Genomic DNA, 24,758 nt, shown 5'->3' on the forward strand with positions numbered 1-24,758 from the left:
TTTGTTTCATACTTCAGATATATTCAAAGCTCAGGTATATATAAATATGAGGACAGTTCCTAACCATATTATCATTATTTTTATCTTGTATGCTTTATTATTATTATTATTTACAGTATTTATATTCCGCCCTTCTCACCCCGAAGGGGACTCAGGGCGGATCACATTATAACACACAAAGGGCAAACATTCAATGCCCATAAACACATCAAACAGAGACTGAGAGACACACACAGAGGCAAGTTAACGTTCTTCTGAGGGGATGTTCGATTCTGGCCACAGGGGGGAGCAGCTGCTTCATCATCCACACTGACGGCACTTCCTCATACCAGGTCGTAAATTAGTTAATCTTGCCTCCCCACTTTAGTGGTACCTTATCTCCTACTTGATAGATGCAACTATCTTTCGGGTTGCTAGGTCAGCAACGAGCAGGGGCTATTTTTTATTTTTAATTGACGGGTGCTCACCCCGCCACGGGCTGGCCTCGAACTCATGACCTCATGGTCAGAGTGATTTAAGGCAGCTGCTCAACAGCTGCGCCACAGCCCGGCCCCTAACAGCTCACCCCGCCACGGGCTGGCCTCGAACTCATGACCTCATGGTCAGAGTGATTTAAGGCAGCTGCTCAACAGCTGCGCACAGCCCGGCCCCGTTTGCTTTATATAACAATGTCCCCAATAAGCCGTTAAAAGCACTAATTCTTGAACTTATTCAAGGAAAAACCCATGAGAAAAAATGGAGGGCCTCACAAATCGGCAGTAACAGCCCTATTTTCCTAGGAGTTCACACATATCAAACATATTATCAGGACTCACGAGGAAAGTTATATCGGAAACAGGTTTGGGCTGCAAGTATCCATTCGGCTCGGGTTTCACAGAAGATAGCAACCGTGCTCTTTGGCTTTAACCCAAGTGCCGCAAGACCGCTGCCCAAGTGGTTCAGTTTCTGGTTCATGTCTTCATAGTTTAGCCACCGATAACTTCCAAGGATCAACTGATTAGAGAGGAAACATTTGCTTGGTAAACTAATAAATTCCTTGAAACATACACATGAATATAATACAGCAAGAATGACAAAAAGGAAGAACACTTAGCATCTAAACCAGGCATGGGCAAACTTCAGCCCTCCAGGTGTTTTGGACTTCAACTCACACAATTCCTAACAGTCGGTAGGATGTTAGGAATTGTGAGAGTTGAAGTTCAAAACACCTGGAGGGCCCACGTTTGCCCATGCCTGATTTAAACCTTTTAATGCTCTTTAAGAAAATTACTACTGCAGAAAAAGAACCACCATACAAAATGTATTTTTAATAAATCCAATGTCAGAAGCAAAACAACATCAAAAGTTTAAATCTGTTGCCCACTTTTACAAAGTAATAGAATGGATAATTAGATGTAAAATTAGCATTTAAAGATTTCTACTGTGAAAAAAAATCCAGTGCTCTCTTTATTACTTACATATTTAATTTAAAATACAAAAAATTTACAAACTCCAAAACCCGCACAATCCATCCCCACAACATGAACCAAGAGCCAACCACCATTCAACCTTTTAAAAATATAATAAAACAAAAACAACAAAATAGTAAAAATACACATTTAAGAAAACCCCGCACATTAAAAACACTTTCCCCCTCTGAAAACAAATCCAACGATTACATATACTTCTTGTCCTACATAACTGCATTCTGGCTTCTGCTAAATATAAATAAAAACATTTAAAATACATAGCTTCAAATACTATCCATATTAACAATGTATCCTTTTTTGTTAGAATTCCAATTCTCCTCACGCTTTAGATTATTATCTGAATATAATAATAATAATAATAATAATAATAATAATAATAATAATAATAATAATAATACTTTATTTATCGGCTGCCCTATCCCCCTGGAGGATTAAGGGTGGCTTACAAGCAAAAAGGCAAACATTCAATGCCTTGTTGGCAGACAAACATGGGTAATATCTCACCCATTTATTGCTTTCTTTACTACTGATCCTGGCTTGTTGGGAAGCCAGATATGCAGAGGCGAGATTTATTTTTTCACCAGGCTACCCACCAAATTCACAATCTTGAAAAATCTACAGAAGTCATTACCTTTTTGAATACTTTTCCATTGGGCTGCATTTCGTTCTCTTCACTCAGGATCTCTCTGGTTCCAAGGCAGTCCTTTTTCCCAAACCTTGTTACGGCGTAGTCAAACAGTTTATCCAGCGTGTCCGCTCCTGGAAAGTCTATGGTGGCTAGTGACTCAATATGTGAAATTGAGCGGTACGGGCTTCCGGGGTTCTCCGAGACGGGCCTAGCTTTTAAACGCTTTGCCATTGCTTTTTTCTTCTTTGCATTGGTAAGAAAATACCATGGTATGAATACAAGGGTACTGTACACATTGATCAAGAGGTACACAGGGAGCAAGAGAAGGATGCGTAGCCTGAGCTTAAAATTCATCGTCGAGAACTTTTTTTTTCCTTTCTCAGTCTATTTTGATCTGTCTCCTGTCCTTTGGGGATTCCAACGGTCTGAGTTCTCTCAAGGCAAACTGGAAGCAACAGCAACAGCAGCAGACAAAAGCAGAACACAAAGGTTTGGGTGGTGCAGTTTTAGCGAAATCACAGACATGTTAGAAACATTTGGAAGCCAGCAGCAGAAAAGTTGAAAATCACAGGTAATCAACATGCAGAGGGGAAAAAAATTAGTAACCATTTGTTAGCATCAATTCCTCATTAATTTCATTTCAAAGTGTAGCTAGGTACTAGAGGTTGAAAAAACTGGTTTCACATTAAAATGAGTTTTGAAGAGATCCGAAAATAAGTAAACATTTGTCCCAAGTCTTTTCCCCACTCCTACTTCCAAAGTTTAAAGGTCTTGAGACATCTGCTGCTCTTAAAATATGATGCTTTAAATCCACGTAAGCAATCTAAGCATTGTATCGCTATGGTCAAAAGTCCAAGAGTCCAAAGCCTTTTTCTTTAAATATTTGTGCAAGAGCTAGGACAGACTGACCAGTGCAGCGTAGGCCTTTCGGAAGCTGCATCAATCCTTTGTTTACAGACGTGCTTACTTCCAGATTTCTTGGCAGGTCAAAGCGACACCCTGTTCCAACCAACAGCGATTGCAAAATTCTCTAAAAGAGTTCACTGAAGGTTGTCATAGCCCATCATCCAACCTGACAAAAACAAGGCCTTTTACCCTATCCAACCGTAAGCATGCAGAGATCTGTTTTATTAGGAAAGCATTCCAAAAGGCATGCTTCACACCTTCTCATGTGGAAAGAGCCCCTATTCAAAAAGGGATCTCACAGTCCTCTTCTAAAAACATAGCTAATTTGTGGCCCTTTCCATTATCAGAGACTGTTGTTAAAACAAAGTCAAGATGGATTAGATCAACCTCAGTTGCTGCACTCTGGGATCTAATACTGACAAATGCGAAGGAAGCGGCAATTCTTCAAATAGGGATTTTGAAAGAATAATAGGTGCTGACTATATAAAGCCTGTTAAACTTCAGTGAAATCCACCACCACCACCCCCCATTTTCTCCTCAAGCAGAACGTCGAAATTTCCTTCTAAGACATGTCTGTCCCATGTGTGTCAGAAGTAAGTTTCTAAAGTTTTGTTCACAAGAAACAGTGGAAAATCATGAAGCTGTATGTATCCAAATTTTGCTGGATTTAGTCAACAGCTTGCCCGGAACCTCAAATCCTGCTATTTTGTGGCATTTCCGTTGTTCCTAATAAGAGGATATTACATCGTTGCTGCTTCTGAATATATTCTGGAGAACTGGCATGACTAACGGCTAGCAGCTGGATCAAATGGCAATTCTGCCCTAATATAGTTAGTTAATGCTTTATCTCAGTGACATATTGATACACTCATTCCTACTCTGAAACAGTTGGCACTGTTGTGGCTTATCCATAAAATATTCTGATATGTTCCAAGAAGTCGTCCCAACACTTGCATGCAAATGGAATTATTTCTTTAAATTCCATTATTATTTTTTAAAAAGAAATCCAGTTAATTCAATACTGCAGTAAGCACAGGCTGTACATAAGCTACAAACATACAATAAGCAAAGTTAATATTATAATTTGGAATTCTGGTGAATAACACAGATGTGAAAGGTTAGTACCGTCAGCCCTCCAACATTTGCCTGGACTAGAAGCATAGAACCCCCATAAAAGTGAAAAGCCACAAATAAAGACATTGCTAATTTTTTTTACATCTCTTGAGGAAGTTCTAAGTCTTCCAGTACAACTCTAAGGTCACCTTTTGCTGGAAGCTGACCATAGAATCACATTGGAAAAGGAGCTAGAGAGGTGTTCTCTCTAGGTTCTCCAACTGAGCTGGGGGAAGCCAACCATAAGGTCACACTAGAGGACTCAAAGACATTCCTAAAAATAACAGTTTTCATCAAATCCATAAATAATCAAATCCACAAAAGTCAAAGTCTCAAATGTGGAGGGATGACTGTCTTGAATGTTTGACAAAAAGAAAAAAAGCAAGTGCTGGCACAGCAGTCTAGACCTTAACCATACATTATACAGAAACATGTGCATCTTAAGTTCCTTTTTCTCTTCTGCTCCTCAAGAGAAAGCTATTTCTCCAATACCAATTGCGATCTCCAAAATGGGCAGAAAGATCTACGCTATACGTTAGGATATAATTCTAATTAGGATTTATTCATTAAATATATGTTTAAAAACTTACTCTTGCAATCACGTATATATTGGAAATGAAGAATCTTTAAGTCAAGAGATCAAATTCTCTACTATTTCTTATTACAACTCTATCTGATGGAGTCCAACTCTTGCTATGTCCATAAGCAAAAAAAAAACAGCTAAATATTGGCAAGTTAAACATGAATACTTACAAAATATCCAACAGAAATGTGATTTTCAGAATCAATTCAATCCACAAAGAGGCGAGGAACAAACGTTGTATGTGTCTGTGATAAAAACAGGTTCCCAAAGTTAGTAACTTTTAACAATTATAACTCTATTTTGCATCATTACATTTTTGTTTACTAACAGAATTGTGTGTGTTATGTATTATAATGGTAAAGACACTTTGTGTCCCTTTGTTGTGTAGAAGGAGTACAAAGAGCTCAGACAGTTCATAACATTCAGTATTGGGACAAAGTCTTCAGTACTGGCTTCTTAAAATGCTCCATTATCAAGAACCTTGTATAGGTTTGCAATTAAACCTATGCATCTGTAATTACAAGCAGATGAAAAACATACCAGCATAGATAATATGGAACCTGAGAACTGTCCAACCATCAAAATCCAGTTATCCCACATTTGCCATTACTGAAGAATAGTTATTTTTCATTTATATAATTAGAAACTTTCCCTCTGCATATGTAATTATATAACCTCTTTTAACTTCTATAAATAAAACACCCATTTTCCCATTCACTAAGAAAATAAGAGGCAATTGGGTTCTTTAAAAGGCGATGTAAAAATATGTTCATATATCAAAGGCAAAGAATAATTTGAAGAACTGCAATTAAGTTTTCTATATCTTGTCATATTTTATGTAAATGTGTTATTGATTTTATATGTTGATGTATTGTATTTTAGGTGTTGCATGACACAGTCATGTGCTATTCTGTAAGCCGCCCCGAGTCCCTATGGGAGACGGTGGTGGGATATTAATAAATTTTTATTATTATTTATTATATATTTCAGTGCTCTGAAAAATGTCCTAAATAACTGGTTCCCAGCCTTTGGTCCTCCAGTTGTTTCGGACTTCAACTCCCAGAAATCCCAGCCATCTTAACAGTTGTTAGGAATTGTGGGACCTGAAGTCCAAAACACCTAAAGGACCAAAGGTTGGGAACCACTGTTAAATGCACCAAATCCTGTCTGATCCCAGAAACCAAGCAGGGTCAGTCCTGCTTAGCACTTGGATGGGAAACCACCAATGGAATCCAGATGATGTAGGCTGGATTTCAGAGGAAGGAATGGGCAAAACCACTTCTGAGTGTTCCCTGCCTACTTGAAATAGTTTTGGATATTCTAGCTCTTCAGGAGTTTTAGAGAAAAATAAACAAGATATAAGGAACAGATATGTTGTAAGAGAAGTATGCATCAGAAATGGATGGAGTTAGCAACATTGGAGTACTAATCCACAGAATATATACATACCTTCTATTTGTTTGACAGTGACATACAAAAGGTGTCTATGCATCTAAGGTGGATGCTGGGTGGACATAAAAGATGGTGCACTTTTAAAATATGTATATTGAGTGTATAGGAGACAGAAAAGGGAGAAATGAGACAAAAGGTAGGAAATTAAAGAAACAGAAAGTGGGAAAGAAATGAAAGAGAAAATGGACACAGAAGTAGTATGACTGCATTTACACAGGCCTCGGCTTGTAAGTAACTGAACTACTACCACAATTATTGTTTTTTGGTCATTCTATGTCAGTGTTACCGCTAGATTTTTTCCATCTGAGTCAGTTCGTTTTATCATTTCAGTACCTTATTCATCAGACTGCCAGTTGTCTAGACTACAGTTTGTTCAATAGTCATTATGCCAATCATAATACTTCTACAGTTACAGGATGTACTCCGCTTCCATAGTTACTTAAAACTTCACAAACATGTTTGGTGCTAAAAGCATTTTTTCTTACGTTAGGCTTTGATAGTTTGTTAAAGATTTGAGAAAGAATTTGATATATACAATTACTCTCTTTCTAGAGCTTCTGATAACAGGAATAGGCTATCAGTACAATGACAACTGGAAAGGTCCTAAAATAACATGTATAAGCAATTATCCTATTAATACAATATGGTATCGGGAGAGGCATTTACCATTTTTTATGAAATAGGCAATATTAGCTGAGCGGCACACTTTGAAAGTCAATTTTATTCAAAGCTATATAAATTCCTTGTTGTTTTTTTGGCCCCTAACAGTTACAACTCATTTGAAAATGTTTCTGAAATGTAACAAAAGAATGCTAAAGATCTGCTATATTTACCAGCATTACTCTATTAAACAAATCTGGCAGCTAGTATAGGATAAGATCAGAAAACGTAAAAGCACTGAAGCATTAAAGAGACCTTTGTAAAAGGAGGCCAAACGATAGAGAACCCAGGCAAACACAAGCTACTCACCAGCTACAATCTTCTAGGCTCATGTTACAAGGCTGTATCCGCATTACAGAACTTATACGGCACACAGAGCACACCCACTTCCACTAGAAGAATTTCAGGGGGATTTTTTAATGACTTATTACAACAACTTCTGGGAAATGATTCAGCACCGACAGGGCCATTCTGATGCTTCTGAAGGGCCAAACCTACCTAAGCCTTGTCTAAGAACTTTCCCTCCAAAGCATATTATGATGAAATACATTTTTACATTGAACAGATTATTTCAGATAAGCTTCAAGAGACACAGGGCCCCAAATTGTAGAGGCAGGTGAGCGGGAAAAGCAAGCCAGCTGTTTGAGGGTAGGGATCACACAACACAACTGTTCAGTGCAGACACAGGGGGGAAAAAACAAGGCCTTTTCAGTGTGGTATTAACACAAAACTTGTGTTCTGTGTTGTCTTTTGAGTAAAAGTTTGGAATATTTTCAATTTGGTGGGTTTGCAACATTTCTTAACCCTCCTGACTATGGTGGTGTTCTATTGAAATATTTTCTAGCTTCAAGGCTCTGTGATTTCATCATAATCAGATGGTGTCTCTGGAAAAACACTGGACCTAATTATAAATAAAGCTTGACAGTACATTGGTAAATTTTGTTTCAGGAAAATAAGCTTCCCAAGCAAGACTACAGTTAGTTTTCATGCCTGAATCTTGAGGCAAATGACAGGCCCTCTCTCCAACCTAACTGAAGAAAAAATGGCAGATCTGTTAGACTATAGCAATAGTAGTTTTACAAAGGAGGGGGAATCTACCCCATTTTCTGTATTTTGCCTATCACCTTTCTAAAACCCATGGGAGTTTTTTAGACATGTTTTTGTTTGGATACTGGATTCAGGACACTTGTTACTGTGCAAAGAAACTCGACGGAGAGAAAGTAGCACTGTACTACACTGCAGTAGTCCTACACTGCACAAGTTATGACTGGGTAAGTAGCCAACACTTGTTTTTACTAGCCAGCTAAAAATGTAAAATACTACACATACACCTCTAAATATATGTAGAGTGGCCTTCCCTTTCCACCCAGAAAACGGCAATATGTCCCTCCCATTGAATTAAAAAGAGCTTCTGTATAGATAGTAGTTCTCAACCTTTGGCTATTAAGACTTTTTGGATTTCAACTCCATAGTCCCTTAATTGTGTTGGCTTAGGCTTCTGGGAAATGAAGTCCAAAACCTAGGGGAGGAAAAAGGCAGAGAATCCCTGATTTGGTGACATTGTTCTCTCTAAATGTAAGTCCTCTTACGATTTCAGAAAGAATTTCCTTTGCTTTCTTGGCAAGCTACCGGGGGGGGGGGGGGGGGGATGTTTTGAAAAACAGGAAGTCTTGGAAGACTTGTTACTAGGATCACTATAAGTCAAAGTCATCTTCATAGACATTAACTATTTCGGCTGCTATAATGCATCTTTCCTCCCACCTTGAATCTTCTGATGAAATTGTTTTGTTCCCCTGCCCGCTGGCAAATGCATTTGCACTGCCAGGTTCCCACAAACATGCCCCACATTGTTGGTTTCAATCCTTAGGGAGCAGAGAGTGCTCCTTGGCGAGAGTCTCACATAACACCCATGCAATATACTGAATACATCACCTCCTGTAACACAACACCACTTTTCACTGTGCTGCGACAACTCTGAATAGCAGAACCCACCAGCTGTCATATGCATAGAGAGGGATCATTGAGTTACTCAGAAAAAGAAACAAAGCCTCAAACGTTGTGATGCTTTTCTTTTTAAAGAAACAAATAACTATGCATAGTTTTTTCTCTTGTTGAACCATCTCTCACACTGTTGCTTCTCCAAAAACCCAAGAAATCTCAACAGGCCAACATTATGAAGAAGAATATAATACATTTGTAAAAAAAAATCTGGTAATTGAGCCAAGTTTTGTCAAGCCAGCCAAGGTCTTTAGAGTCAATGATGCATGTTTTTACAATGCTGTAAACCGTAACATTTCATACTGACTAATGATCATCCTAGCCACCGGTCATCACACATCCCCCCCTTGTATAAAGCAAGTCGAGTGGGATGTGTGTGCTTTTGAATGCCCATTTTTATAGAACGGGCTGCAAGGAAAGTTGGCAAGTGTCTTCAAAATCTACATCAATGATTCCAAACGCAGCATTATTTTCATCAAACACAAAGAGTCTCTGAAATATTGTGGCGGGGGGGGGGGGGGGCAGAAGTTGGGATAGTGGGAGGTTTTAATAGGAGCCATCCAGAACTGGCCTCGTTTCTGGTGTGAGAGAATGGGCTGTCTGCAAGGACGTTGCACAGGGGATACCTGGATGTTTTACCATCCTGCTTTACCATCCTTTGGAATGCTTTACCATCCTGTGGGAGGCTTCTCTCATGTCCCCGCATGGGAAGCTGGAGCTGACAGATGGGAGCTCACCCCGCTCCCCGGATTCGAACCACCAACCTGTTGGTCAGCAGTCCTACCAGCACAATGGTTTAACCCATTGCACCACCGGGGGCTCTATTCTGAGGATAAAATGTTACAAAACCTCAGCAGAATCTGCTCAATAAAAAAGTATAAAAAGAATTGCACTTAAAAAAACATGGAAACTAAAACTAAGTATTTGAAAGAAGAAAAACAGACCTCTGTTCTGTCTAGATGAATAGCTTTAAATAATAATAATAATAATAATAATAATAATAATAATAATAATAATAATAATAATACTTTATTTATATACCGCCCCATCTTCCCTAGAGGACTCAGGGCGGTTTCCAACAAGGCAAAACATCCAATTACCAAACAGAAGCAATACAACAAAGCCAACTATCATATATATATATAAAAAACATTCAATCCATCATACTTTTTTTTATACCCTGCCTCCATCTCCCCGAAGGTACTTGGGGCGGCTTACATGGGGCCAAGCCCGGATAAAACTAAAATAGTTCCAATCCATCTAAAATCAATCACAAAAATTAAAATCCAGTTCCAGTCTGCTCCATTAGACGGGTTTAAAATACAGTAGAGTCTCACTTATCCAAGCTAAACGGGCTGGCAGAAGCTTGGATAAACGAATATCTTGGACAATAAGGAGGGATTAAGGAAAAGCCTATTAAACATCAAATTAGGTAATGATTTTACAAATTAAGCACCAAAACATCATGTTTTACAACAAATTTGACAGAAAAAGTAGTTCAATATGCAGTAATGTTATGTTGTAATTACTGTATTTACGAATTTAGCACCAAAATATCACGATATATTGAAAACATTAACTACAAAAATGGCTTGGATAATCCAGAAGCTTGGATAAGCGAGGCTTGGATAAGTGAGACTCTACTGTACCAATAGCCGGAGTTTCACAACAGGCATGGGCATTTATGAAGGGCTATGCAAAGGTTAATGCGACTGAATATCACAGGGCTGGGGAAGTGGATAAAGTACAGAGCAGGCATGGATGCCTTTGTAGTTTTGTAGCCATCAGGGGATAGTATTTCCTAAAGCTTGTGAATATACAATATTTCTTATTGTTGTTGTTGTTTTGTTTTGTTTTTGTCTGTTGGAGGCAAGTATAAATGCTGCAATTAGCTAAAATGATTAGCATGTAATGGCCTTACAGCTTTAAAGCCTGGTTGCTTCCTCCCTGAGGGAATTTTTTGTTGGGAGGCATTAGCTGGCCCTGATTGTTTCCTGTCTGGAATTCCCTTGTTTTTTGTGAGTTGTTCTTTGCGAGATTTTATGTGCTTCTACTGTCTGTGTAGATGAAGAAGTACCCATATGCACTGCTTGAGCACACATTCCAAAAAAAAAAAAAAAAGGCAGTGGCCCTCAGAAAACAGAGGATTTGCAAGATGTCGGTGATGGGAATACTTTGTTGGGAGGTGTTAGCTGGGTCTGACTGTTTCCTGTCTGGAATTCCCCTGTTTTCGGTGTTGTTCTTTATTTAGTGTTCTAATTTTAGAGATTGTATTGTTCTGTTTTATTATACCACAGTAATGTTTATATATTCTGATTGTACTGTTTTTGAATACTTGGAGCCAGATTGTGTTCATTTTCACGGTTCACAGCAACACAATAATAATAATAATAATAATAATAATAGTAATAATAATGACTTTGATAATACACACTGCTTCTCTCCCTTCTCAGCTTCTTTTCTGGAAGAATGCTTTCTTGGGAGGTGTTAGCTGGCCCTGATTGTTTCCTTTCTGGAATTCCCCATTTCCCTGCTTTCAGAGTGTTGCTCTTTATTTACTATCCTGGTTTTAGAGATTATATTGTTCTGTATTATTGTATCACAGTAATTATTTCATATTACAGTAGAATCTCAGTTATCCAACATTCGCTTATCCAATGTTCTGGATTAACCAAAGCAGTCTGCCTTTTAGTAGTTTTTGTAATCAATGTTTTAAATTCATTGTGATATTTTGGTGCTAAATTTGTAAATACAGTAATTTCTACATAGCATTAATGCACATTGAACTACTTTTTCTGTCAAATTTGTTGTATAACATGATGTTTTGGTGCTTAATTTGTAAAATCATTACCTAATTTGATGTTTAATAGGCTTTTCCTGAATCCTTTCTTATTATCCAACATATTCACTTATGCAACGTTCTGCCGGGGTGTTTATGTTGGATAAGTGAGAGTCTACTGTATATTTATAATCTTATATTATCTGCTTAGAACTGGATTATATGAGGCCCCTTCTACACAGCTGTATAAAATGCACAGTGAAGTGGATTATATGGCAGTGTGGACTCACAATAATCCAGTTCAAAGCAGATAATATAAAATTATAAATGGGTTATATCGCTGTGTGGAAGGGCCTTGAGTCTACACTGCCATATAATCCAGTTCAAATCAGATAATCTGTATTTTATAGGCAGTGTGGAAGAGGCCTGATTGAAACGGCCCTGGGCTGAGTGGGTTGCTAGGAACCAAGTGAGCGGAGCTTAGCCTTCTAACTGGCAGCAATTGGATAAAAACAGTTATTCCTCTCCCTCTATTTAGGACTTTATTTTTCTTTTCTTTTTGTAGTTGGAACCTAGGGGCAAGGACGGTGGGTTGTTTTGCCAAATTTGGTGGTTGTGGGTGGTGTAGTTTTGTTGCCTACTTCTAGGCCCCCAGTCCATTACCTTTTTATATATATAGATTGTACAGTATGGACAATGTGCCTACACAACTCGCTAATGCATCTTACACAACTCACTAATGTATGTGAGTAATCTGATCAGGTTTTATTCAGGTTCACTAATGTTTGTGAACACAATATTTCTTAATTTACTATTAGCTGAAAACCAAAGCAAAATATAGAAACTTTGTCAAAGTCTAATGGTTTTACATCTCTACAAAATGTCAAAACAAGTAGCAGCAAGAAACCAGTGCTTGTTTGTCAATAACTTGAAATGTACTTTTTAGGCAATAGACAGCATATATTCTGTCTAAAATGTTTCCCAATAAAGAGGCTGAGTTGAAACAAAGTTTCAAGGTTTTATTTCTAAACTGTCATGATTCACACAAACTTTGTGTTGTTTCAATTTCCAGACGACACTCAGGAACATACTGCTGACCTCTAACATTAAAATCCACCATCCTGACCTTGGTCAAGGCTTATGAATTTTACCCACAAAGTAACACATTTCATATGGGGAATTATTCATTTTCCAGAATGTTCCCAGATACTGCAACTAGTTTAAACTCAAGAGACTGAAAAAAAAACTAGTTTGAAGCAAAAACTAGTTTGAATGCCCACTGTTTCTTGAATAAAGTTACATGACGAGGAAACCATTTAAGATGCCCCATTTGTTTAACTTAGTAATTAAGTTAGGAACTTTGAAGCCATATTGAATTCTCTGTACAAACTTTAATTAAATGTCCAGATTTAGATATCTGTGAAGAAAGCCGACACCACAAAATTAGAAACAGAATGTTTACTTTCCACCTGATTGTTTGCATCATTACTCAGAAAAAAAGTCTCACTGAATTCAAAAGAACCGACTCCAAATTTTAGAGACTTATTTATAAACCATATTTATTTGGAATTCAATACTGACTGCAGATATGCCATCATGCAAACGATTCATTTAAAACACACACATCCAGATCTACAAACAGACCCTTCTATTTGTTCGATCAGGCATGGGCAAACATCATCTGTCCAAGTGTTTTGGACTAAAACTCCCACAATTCCTAACAGCCTACTGTCTGTTAGGAATTATGGGAGTTGTAGTGCAAAACATCTGGACAGTCGAAGTTTGCCCATGCTTGTGTTGGATCTATTTGAGCTAATTTTTCAACCGCACAGAACTGAACTCTCTGGGCTCAAAGTAGTATAGCATTTAAGTTTCTGCATTTTCAAATGGTAGAAAATGCAAACTCTTTTCTAAAATCCCCACTCTTTCAAGGCTTTTAAGACAAGTGTTTAGCGGGATAGTTTTGTCCTTTATCTAATCATACAAAACAAACAGGATTAGAGCAGTCATACAATCAGCTATAAAAGCCAACTGTTACTGTTATTACTATAGGAGAGATCATATAACCAGTGTTTTCCCTTCAACTATGTATTTTCCCCACAGAATTATTTGCAATAAGAAGAAAATTTGACTATTTGTTTTTGTACATCATGTCAATTCTGTTGAAACTTTGGATGCCTGTAGCAACTGCTGTACCACTCTGTATTTGTCTAGCAGCGGGTTATTAGGCCGCAGGTCGGGATGTTTTGTATCTTTACATGGTTTTATTGTATGTATGTGTAAGTGTGTACGTATTGTATGTTTTACGTGTTTTGATATGTTCAAAAGTGACTAATAAATAAAGAATTGTATTGTATTGTAAAACTGCTGTACCATAGAGGTATTTGTGGTATTTATCAAATGATAGGGCTAGATCACAAATATTTCTCCTTTGAGCTTTTCCCCCCAACCAGCATTAGGATAAATCAAAGAGAAAAGAAAAAGGTTTTCAGTTAATCGAGAGTATTATAGGTGGGCATTATGTTCTGACCCTTTCCTTATTTTAGGTGTTCACCCTTGGCAAAACAGGGCTTTCCCAACAGGGAACTTGGGGGCATCTTAGAGCGGTGACGGCTAAACGTGCCGTCTGGGTGCATAGGCTTGTCTAGCCCTACCCTGTGGACGAAGTCTTGATGATGAAGTTGGTCTCCTAGCAGGGGCCGACTGTGTTGGGATGCGAGGCCTCGATCCCAGAGGAGCAGGACTAGCGTGTCCACGCTGAAACAGTAGGTATGAGGGCCAACGTTGTCCTGGGTAAGTAGATGAATGGGATGGTAGGCCGAACCTGTACGCCGTTTGGCGCATTTGGTGAGTGCGCTCGAGGTTGGAGTCCGTATTGGGGTTGAAAAGCCCGGACTCATCTAAAGGTAGGTCTTCAATTGCTGTACGTGCCGTGGAAGATAAACCGGCAGAGCGCAGCCATGCGTGACGACGGAGAGCAATAGCATTAGCGAAGAGTTTCCCCGCTGAATCCACCATATGCTTGGCGAGTTCCTTCTGCAGGTCTGCCAGCTGGCAAGCCTCTTGCTTGAAAGCCCTGGCTAAACGTAGTTCCTCGACAGGCAGGTGTTCCAGGAGAGGGGCAATTTTATTCCATAAGTAATTCTGATAGGCTCCCATGTAAGCCCCATAATGGGCCATACGCGCAAAAAGGCCAGCAGATGTATAGGTTTTGCGGCCCATGGCATCTAGCTTTTTTCCCTCTCTGTCCGCTCTAGTAGCTTGGGATCTTTGGGCTGGGCGTGACTGAGAGATGTCTACTACTACAGAATTCGGCTTAAGTTGTTTTCCCAACCACTCTGCCGATGCAAGGTCAATGCGGTAAAGATTATCAGCCTTCCTGGAGATGGCCGGTATCAACGAGGGAGCCAGATCGGGTGATCTCAGGAGGCGAAGGAGGTATGGCAAAAGTGGTAATGGTGTTGTAGTAGGGCCCTGCTGTTGTTCCCGTGGAAAAACTGGATCATCCACAACGGCAGGGTCCTGTCGCGTAGATAGGTTAAGCGCCTTAGCGAGGCGAGAGATCAGTGAGGAGAAACTTCGCAATTCCTCCAAGGAGTCACATTCCATTTCAGGCACCCCCATGGCAGGCTGTGGGTCAGCTGGTTCAAGTACCGAGCTAGCATCAGAGTTGATAACTTCTTCTTCCAGAGCCTCAGGTCCCTGCAATGGTTGAGGGGCGGGAGTTGGCTGACTGGGCGTTGGCTGGGTAGGTAAAGCTACAGGAATCCCTGGAGTCGATGTAAGCTGGCCTGTGGGCTATGCCGTCGAACCCGAGGTGGGAAGCGAGGGGATAGTTAGAGGGGCAGCCAGTGCTTGGTCACTATCAACTGGCAAGCGCGGATTGGTGGAGTTACGTCGGCACCTGTGGCGGCGTGAGATAAAACGAAAATAATCCCGCGTATAAATTGGGTCACCATGAAAATAATAGGGGGAGGGAGATCTTGAACCGCGCGAAAAGGTCCTCCGGGACGATCCCCGGGACCAAGAGCCACGCCTGTCTTCCTCCGATTAGGAGCTCCACGAAGCCGAGGAAGAGGGAGAGCGGTAGCGTCTCCCTCTGGAATGGCACAGACGGCTTGAAGAAGAACGGCCCTGACGTCGAGAGGTCTCCTCCCGTCCCGATGGGCCTGGAATCGTATCCAAAGGAACAGTCGGAGCCGGCAAAGCTGAGCGCTCGGTCCCCACGTCCTCCCTATCTAAGGCTGGAGTAGGGGCCGTGGCCACTAGAGCTATCTCTGCGCTCGCCTGATCTCCTCCCGACGAGGGGGGAGGCGCACTTAGTGTGGGCTGCAGATCCGGAGGGGAGAGGCCGTCTCCCTCAGGCTGCATGGGCAAGAGTGGAAGATCCTGCAGCAGCGCCTGATCGGTAAGAGGGCCGTAGCCAGCCGACACACCTAACTCCAGGGACGAAGAGGAGGACGCTGCAGCGGCAGCCACCTCAGTGGAGTGCTTCGCGCTCTTTTTAACTGCGTTTCCTCCCTGGAGAGCTTTCAGCTTCTTAACTTTTGGCTTCTTCGCCGGCGTCCAAAGGTAAGTTTCCAGGCAAGGAGGGGACTGGTGTGGTCATGTGTCTTGCCGGCGGGAGCTGGGCCGGGGGCTCCGAAGAGGCCCTTTTTTGAGGTTGAGGCGGCAGAAGGGCCTATTCATATAGGAAGGCCTTAAGGCGAGTTTCGCGGTTCTTTCGGGCCTGTGGAGTGAAGGCCTGGCAAATCGCACAAGATTGGGCCGCATGACCCTCCCCCAGACAAAGGAGGCACATTGAGTGTCCATCCGTATCGGGGAGCTTCCCCGCACATTGAGTGCACTTCTTAAAAAGGGCAGCCATACCAAAAACAGGGGGAACGAACTGGCCTGATCGCAGGGAGCTTAGCCGGTCAACCGAAAATGGAAAGTCCAAGAATCGATGTGAGTAGTAGTCAGAAGTCCGGAGTCAAGGCCGAAGAATCTAATTAGCTAAATAGTCCGCAAAATCGGCGTGAAGAGGTCAGAGGTCCGTGTCAATGCCAGAAGATCCAGATCAGTTAACCAGGAGAGCTAGAGAACTAGAGAGCTGTCTAACGCGGCGGAAAAAAGGAACTGGGGCGGTGGCCCCTCCCACTGGCTATATATACTACATGGGGAGAATGGGCGGGGGCCCCGCCAATTTTGTATCTCTGAGAGCTTCTAGAAAATTCTCAACTGTTCTGTGCAGGCGCAGGAAAACCCATATGTGTGCATTTGACAGGGACCACGTAGAAGAAGAAGTTTTATAATTTATATTTTTGACACATCTGCTTTTTTGTACAATCATATTGAACCCTGATGAAGGTTCCTGGTGATATTAAATGTCTGCAGATTTCTGTGACATTTTGAGCTGTGGCACAATGAGTTAAACCAGTGATTCCCAAAGTGGGCAGCAATCCAGGGGGGCAGTGATGGCCACAGGTGGATTTGTTTATATTACCTTTCTATTCTGAGTTCAAAAAAATAGTTTCATAATTTCAAACTTCAATGTTTCTAATTTCACCTTTCTTTACTATATTTTATGAAAAAGGTAGAAAGATTAATACATATATCTTTCTGTTTAATTGCTATTAAAATTTAAAAAAAATTAATTTCCAGGGGGTGCGGAGTAATCTTTTTTGTAGAAAGGGGCGGTAGGCCAAATAAGTTTGGGAACTACTGGGCTAAACCCTTGTGCCGCTGAACTGCTGACCTGAAGGTGGGCAGCTCGAATCCGCGAGACAGGGTAAGCTCCTGTCTGTCAGCCCAGCTCCTGCCAACCTAGCAGTTCGAAAACATGCAAATGCGAGTAAATAAATAAGTACTGTTTTGGTAGGAAAAGGCAAGACTTATTCCAGGCAATCTTGCCAATCACATGACCAGGAGGTGACAACATAGACTCCTCAGCTTGAAAATGGAGAAAAGGCACCTCCCCGGAGCCAGAGATGAGCACCGCCTTCTGAAGTTGGAAATGAAAGGAGAAGCCTTTGCCTTGTTTGTGTTTGTATGTCTCATTGTATTTGACTGTAAAGTCATTGAATGTTTGCCTATGTAAATGCTGTAATCCGCTCTGAATGTCCTAGGGGAGAAGAGTGGAATATAAATAAAGTGTATTATATTATTATTTATTATTACTAATCAACTAACTGTAGGCTTATCTTTCCTCATAGAGTAGTGTTTTTGGATTTATTATTATCCAGATTGGCTAATAGTGTTATTGGACAGTTGAAGAAAGTATGGTGATGCTTGAACAATGCCTGTTGTTGTTGTTGTTGTTGTTGTTGTATGCCTTCAAGTTATTTCTGACTGATGGCCTGATCCTAAGGCATACTTATCACAGGCTTTTCTTGGCAAGATTTGTTCAGAAGAGGTTTGCCTTTGACTTCATCTGAGGCCAGATAAAACTAATAACAGATAAGTTGCACAAGTTAAAAGGAAAATCTGACTTAGGGATTAACAATATGTCTTGAAATGAAAAAAAACTGTCAAATCATTAACACTGGTTTAAAAATATATAGAATGTCAGTTTCTTGTAGAAAAGCATGCTATTTTTTCACCTTAAGTGAAACTCAGAAAATATTAGAAAGCAGCAATTATAGTACATGTTCAGCAACAATGTATTTCCTGTACGAAAAGCTGATGACCTTATCAGCAATATCCTACAATAAACTTTCCAACTAAGGAAATGAGTAAGCAAATTGACTAAAAAAAGATATTTAAAAAGTGGTGCACTACCAACTCACTGATGACTACTACATAACCACATCATGTATGCCGAGACAAAAAAAGGTTTCCATGAAGTGAAAGATTCAATGTGTCCTTTTCATACTATTTGATAAGAATATACAGACTTTTAGACTTATTTAAAAGGCATGCAGTTTACATAGCTGATAGTTTATTGACATAATTCGAGGTATTACGAACTAAAGAAGAACAAGGATGCATGTCTAGATGTTTGCCATTATGAACTCAAACAATTCTAGCGCAGAGCTTTAAAAAAAGAGTTGATTAATGGAAAACTATTGGAAGAATTTTCTATCTCCAAAGGCACTCTGCAAGGATGCCCTTTATCGCCTTTAATATTTATCTTTGCATTAGAAATACTAATGAGGAACATAAGAGGAAATGGAAGACTAAAAGGTCTTAAAGTAGATAAACAGGAATATAAAGTGCGGGCTTTTGCTGATGACATTATTTTTATTATAGAAGATCCAAGAAATAATATAGAAGAATGGCTCAACGAAATAGAGGAATTTGGACCAGTGGCAGGATTAAGGATAAATAGAAGGAAAACAACAATTTTGACAAAAAAAACATGTCCAAAATGAATCGGGAGATACTCCAAGAGAAGTCCGGATTAAAAGTAGTGACAAAGAGTAAATATTTAGGAATATGGGTAACGGCAAAGAACAACCAACTACTTCAAAATAATTATTTGGCAAAATGGAAAGAAAAAAGAGAGATCTTGAAGGCTGGAAAAGTCTTAATCTATCCTTATTGGACAGGATAGCAGCGATAAAGATGAATGTATTACCGAAAATGCTCTATTATTTCAAAATCTTCCCATCATTCGGAATATGAAAATTTTAAATGATTGGAACAAAGATTTGAGGAAATTCATGTGGAAGGGGAAAAAACCAAGAATTAAATCAACAATAATGATAGATCAAAAAGAGAGGAGGTTTTGGAACCCCGGACTTAAATTATACTTTGAAGCCTGCGCCTTGGGATGGATAAAAGAGTGGATAAACCTAAAATACTTACGGTTGAAGGTTTTGATTTAAGAAAAGGCTGGCATTTGTATATTTGGTATGGGAAAGCCAATATTGAGAAAAATTTTGGAAATCATTTTATCAGGTCTTCTTTAATCAGTTTGGGATAGGTATAAAAGGAACTTCTACACAAAAACACCACAATGGGTTTCCCCACTTGAAGCCAACTAGAGAAGGTTGTTGGGATGGCTAAAATGGCCACCCTACAAAGATCTACTCAAAGCAAAAACAAACTCATCGGACTTAAAATCCCATCAAGAGATACAAGAAAAATATAAGGACATCACATGGCTTCATTACTTGCAAATTAAGGAGCATTTTAATATGGACAATAAATTAGGATTTGCAGAGGATGATTTTTGGGAAAAATTGATACAATTTGATAAAAAAATTTATAACAAAGATATATAATAAATTGCTTGACTGGGCTACGGAAACTGAGGAAATAAAGAATTCAATGATTAAATAGGCAAGAAATATAGGCAGACTGATACAACTAAAGGAATGGGAAGAAATCTGGAAGAACAAAATTAAATTTACATATGCTTTGATACGGAACTTTTTGCAGATTTAAATAAAGATAAGTTATTTACTTATTTTATTACAGCGGCGAGAATGGTCTACGCGAAAGACAATGGCATATTTAATGTAACAATATACTCAATTAATTTAATGTCACAATATACTCAATTAATTTAATGTCTTTTCAGGACCTGGTGAACACCTGACATTTCAGGAAATCCTGTTGAAACCACAGCCACTGCCATGTTGATATTTAAAAAGAAATGAAAGATATTCTGGCCATTTGGGGCAAACTAGTCTTTTGTTAGCTTTCAATGGGGAAGTAACCCAATCAGACATAAAGAAAATACCTATTCTGTGACTTGCCTAAAATTGGCTAAGAGTACCTCTGTCTTGCCTGGATTTTCATTAAATCCAAGCAAGTCCATTAGTGAGACTAAGCGCTGGTTTTAAACTAAAATAGATTCCTTGTATTCAAATACAAAGGAGTAATAGGAGAACTCAAAGAATTTGAATGCAGACAAGAATCTTTTCCTTTAACAAAAAAGTAAGAAAAAAATCTCGTAACATTATTTCTACCTCCCCAACACAAGCATTATTTGAACATTTGTCAAAGTTCCAAAATATCCTGTTTCCATCGCACATTCAACAAACACAGAATATGTATAATGCTTAACAGTGAGTCCCAAAGTTTTACAAGAAGTTTTGTTCTTAAATAAATTGCCATCATTATGCTTAAAGTCTTTCCAAATGCCTAACTCAAGTTCTGTATAATATACCCAGTTAATATTCTAACTACTCTCTCCTTTCCTTCTAAAATATATACATTAGTGTCATTTGGTGATGAAATGCCCAACTCCCACTTCCTTCCTTTTGGCTTTGCTAACTGTGCTAGTATTTCATATGAAGCCATATTCTCCCAGGTCCAGGATTATCATACTTCAGATTTGAAAATCTGAACATGTAAAGACCTTGGAGGACATGGAGTTGCACGAATTTAATCAATAAGGTCAGGAAGAATTAGAAAAAATATTTTATCTACTTTTTCCAACTAGCATTGAAAACTTTAATTGGTACAAAACATTACTTGTGGGGCTGAAATATGTAACGCACCTTGATTTTATACCTCCTGTGGTGGCTTTGGATTGGTTTCTGGGTGCACTTGAAACAGGTATTGACTTTTAAAGCCTGTTATAGGTTTACTTGCATCCATATGCATTTGATACTGATTTTTAGGTGAGCCACAGAGGCCCTGTCACATGCCTGTCATCAAAAAATCTGGGGCTTTATGGATCATCAGCTCTAACCCCATTCTCTTCAATACAGGAACTCCAGTCCAGTATCCCCTGTAAGGAGATGTCCAGCCAGAGAAAGCCCTCTGCCCTCTCTGAAGTAGCAAAATGGCCATGTATACTTTTAACAAGGAAAAACAACTGCTTCCATTCAGCACAATTTGGATAATTTTATGTATTACCGCAGTAACCAAAGCCATTGGCCAGGGAACAAAGTATCTTCATTCTTTATCTTTAGACTTGGGAAAGGGAGATAAAATTGGGTTGCTGTGAGTTTTCCGGCTTGTATGGTAATGTTCCAGAAGCATTCTCTCCTGACATTTCACCTGCGTCTGTGGCAGGCATCCTCAGAGGTTGTGAGGTCTGTTGGAAACCAGGCAAGTGAGGTTTATATATCTGTGGAATAATGTCCAGGGTGGGAGGAAGAACTCTTGTCTGTTGGAGGCAAATGTGAATGTTGCAACTGGGCAGCTTGATTAGCACTGAATGGCCTTGCAGCTTCAAAGCCTGGCTGCTTCCTGCCTGGGGGAATCCTTTATTTAGAATTGTTAGCTGGCCCTGATTGTTTCCTGTCTGGATTTTCCCTGCTTTTTGAGTCTTGTTCTTCATTTACCATCCTGATGTTAAATACTAATAGCCAGATTTTGTTCAAGGCCAGCTAATACCTCCCAACAAAGGATTCCCGCAGGCAGGAAGCAGCAGGCTTTGAAGCTGCAAGGATATTCAATGCTAATCAAGCTTGGCCAATTGCAACATTCACACTTGCCTCAAACAGACAAGTGTCTTTTCTCCCACCCTGGACATTCCACAGATATATAAACCACACTTGCCTAGTTTCCAACAGACCTCTGAGTATGCCTGCCATAGATGTGGGTGAAATGTCAAGAGAGAATGCTTCTGGAACATAGCCATACAGCCCAGAAAACTCACAGCAACCCAGTGATTCTGGCCATGAAAACCTTTGACAACACGATAAAATTATCCTTTACCTACAGAGAATCAGTTTAAAGCTGGAAAGAGACAGATATTATTGTTGTTCTTTCACCATATTTTCTATAAACAGCCATTTTAAAAAAACATTTATTCAGCTGTACAGTCTACTTTCCATTTCAGTACATTTTGTACAAAGTAGGAAGTACCAGGAAAAACGAGAAGTTTTGGAAGGGTTTTACTTTAAAAAATAGGTTTCTGAACTGGCTAGCACTGCTGACCTTTACAAATTCAAACATTTAAAAGATGACTGTCTATTGACTATATCTCTCTTTTTAAATCATACTCAAATTCATGCAAACTCCCATCTCAATTTCCACAAACTGAAGTAACTGAATCCAAGTCACAAGCAGAAGAAGTTAACTTTGTTTCTTCTTTTGTCTTTTTTAATATAAAAAGTTGTGTATAAGTATTTTTAAGTCACTTATGACAACCCCATGAAGATCAGATGAGATCTACTACATTAAGATATTTAAGGTTTACTGAGAATTAAAAGACAATTATATTAATATGGAAAAGAGCATACTGGCTTTTGAACAATATAGTGAGCAAACACATGAGCATATTTATTAGACACATTACAAGAATTTATCTTGCATGCAAGATAAAAATCTTGAAATTGCTGCTCAGTGAAAGGTTTCAAATAAGTTTTTTCTCCTTTCCAGTAAAACAAGATAAGCATATGAACCCTGTGCCTAAATTCCCAAAGGCATCCAATCCTGTTTAGTCTTGGAAACTATGAAGGGTTATCTTTAATTAGTGCCTGGAGAAAACCCTATGAAATGTATGAGGGTTGCCATAAGTTAACTGGGAACTTGAAGGAAGATATGGAGTGTCCATTTATATCTATCTGCTTTTTATCACAGTTTTTTTTTTGTGTGCCAGGAGCGACTTGAGAAACTTGAGTCACTTCTGGTGTGAGAGAATTGGCCATCTGCAAGGACATTGCCCAGGGGACGCCTGGATGTTTGATGTTTTACCATCCAGTCGGCAGCTTCTCTCATGTCCCCGCATGGGGAACTAGAGCTGACAGACGGGAGCTCACCCCACTCCCCGGAATCGACCGCCGACCTTTCGGTCAGTAGTTCTGCTGGCACAAGGGTTTAATCCAATGAGCCACCGGGGCCTCTTTTATCATAGTATAGCAATGTGACAGAGAAACCAGAACTGATACTGAAAAGTCCATTAAGTTCCCACCTAAGCTTATATAAGATTTTAACTTTAATCACTGGTATGACTGTAGCATGCCCACATAGATTCTGAAAGGCAAATAGCCTCTACAAGATTCTTAGTCATGCAATTTTCCCAAAGGATTTCAATATGTAAAATACTTTCCCAAAAGGAATACATATACATGAGCTCAAAGACAATCAACTTTTCTTCAGCTATTATTAGCAGAATGTTGATAGTTTAATTTAACTTAATTTAATACTCTCAATAAAAATGGTCTGCCAAATGTTCCCTTTTATATTTTTAGCCTTGGACTCTGAAAGGTTAAGGTCGCAAAACAAACTAAGAACAATCTGGGCATGGCACATTCAAGTATATGCATGTTTCAGCATCAGCATATTCCTGAGAAAAGCAGAAAGATCCATTAGTCACTCCAGCCATTCTAAGAAGTAGAATGTCCATACATTTACAAAACACTTAAAGGGTGTGGGAGGGGGAGAGAGAATCACCTCACCCATTTCAATGTAAGTGCATGCTCCTACACGATGTACTGCTGTGAACCCATAACTTCTGTAGCGGATTCCTGTACTCAAAATATTCTTTCTAGATAATGCTAGTCAAATCAGAAACAAAATCTGAAGACTCAACAAGAAAAACCAAATATTCCAGGGAATGTGTTGTAGAAGGCTTTCATGGTCAGAATCACTGGGTTGCTGTGAATTTTCCGGGCTGTATAGCCATGTTCCAGAAGCATTATCGCCTGACATTTCACCCACATCTATTGCAGGCATCTCACAACCTCTGAGGATGCCTGCCATAGATGTGGGTGAAACATCAGGAGAGAATGCTTCTGGAACATGGCCATACAGCCTGGAAAACTCACAGCAACCCAACAATTCCAGGGAAACTTATATAAATACTTCAATTAAAAAGTAAATATTACTTTCCAGGCTTTCCTGGAAAAGAAGTGTTTGTTGCCCTCACATGTCCAGTACCTATTTTATATGGCATTGCTGTATATTAGCCTACCAAAATTAATTGAAAATATTAATATTTTATTCATTCATTTATGAGTATACATTTCCTTTTCCCAAATTTTGTCTGTATTCTACCTTAGAATATCTCCTACTGGAGATATCTGGGAGCAAACATGCACAGGACTAAACTATTAGCCAATTTACTTATATTGGTATTCTACAATAATAGGAATCATCTTGTCTAGAATTGAGCAGCTTTTGATGTTTTGTAAATTAACAGATCTCTAGCTTAACAGATCCTTTTGTACATGTTACTTATTTCAGTGAAAATGTTATTTGGGAATTTCTAAACAGCAACAACAGCTGTTTATTTGTTGCTGCTATCCAAACACACACAGACACAAAGCTTTAACCAGGAGCAAG

The 24,758-nt window shown here is 39.3% G+C and overlaps 1 protein-coding gene across 7 annotated transcripts in view; it reads right to left on the bottom strand.

Moving 5' to 3' along the window:
• Positions 1 to 24,758, bottom strand: part of acsl4 (acyl-CoA synthetase long chain family member 4) — a 52,882-nt gene that overhangs the window by 17,379 nt on the left and 10,745 nt on the right. For 2 of the 7 annotated variants that reach the window (XM_008114689.3, XM_062963935.1), the window contains exons 2-4: positions 4,870 to 4,944; positions 2,101 to 2,337; positions 816 to 993 (exon numbers count right to left, since the gene is read on the bottom strand). In XM_008114689.3, coding sequence (XP_008112896.1) covers positions 816 to 993; positions 2,101 to 2,328 — 406 coding nt within the window. In that variant the 5' untranslated portion in view covers positions 2,329 to 2,337; positions 4,870 to 4,944. Of the gene's footprint in view, positions 1 to 815; positions 994 to 2,100; positions 2,543 to 4,869; positions 4,945 to 7,120; positions 7,140 to 24,758 lie in introns of those variants that run through there. The other 5 variants (XM_016995057.2, XM_062963934.1, XM_008114686.3 and 2 more) reach the window with 3 other exon arrangements.

The sequence above is a fragment of the Anolis carolinensis genome, unplaced genomic scaffold, assembly GCF_035594765.1.
Source record: "Anolis carolinensis isolate JA03-04 unplaced genomic scaffold, rAnoCar3.1.pri scaffold_12, whole genome shotgun sequence".
Lineage (NCBI taxonomy): Eukaryota > Metazoa > Chordata > Lepidosauria > Squamata > Dactyloidae > Anolis > Anolis carolinensis.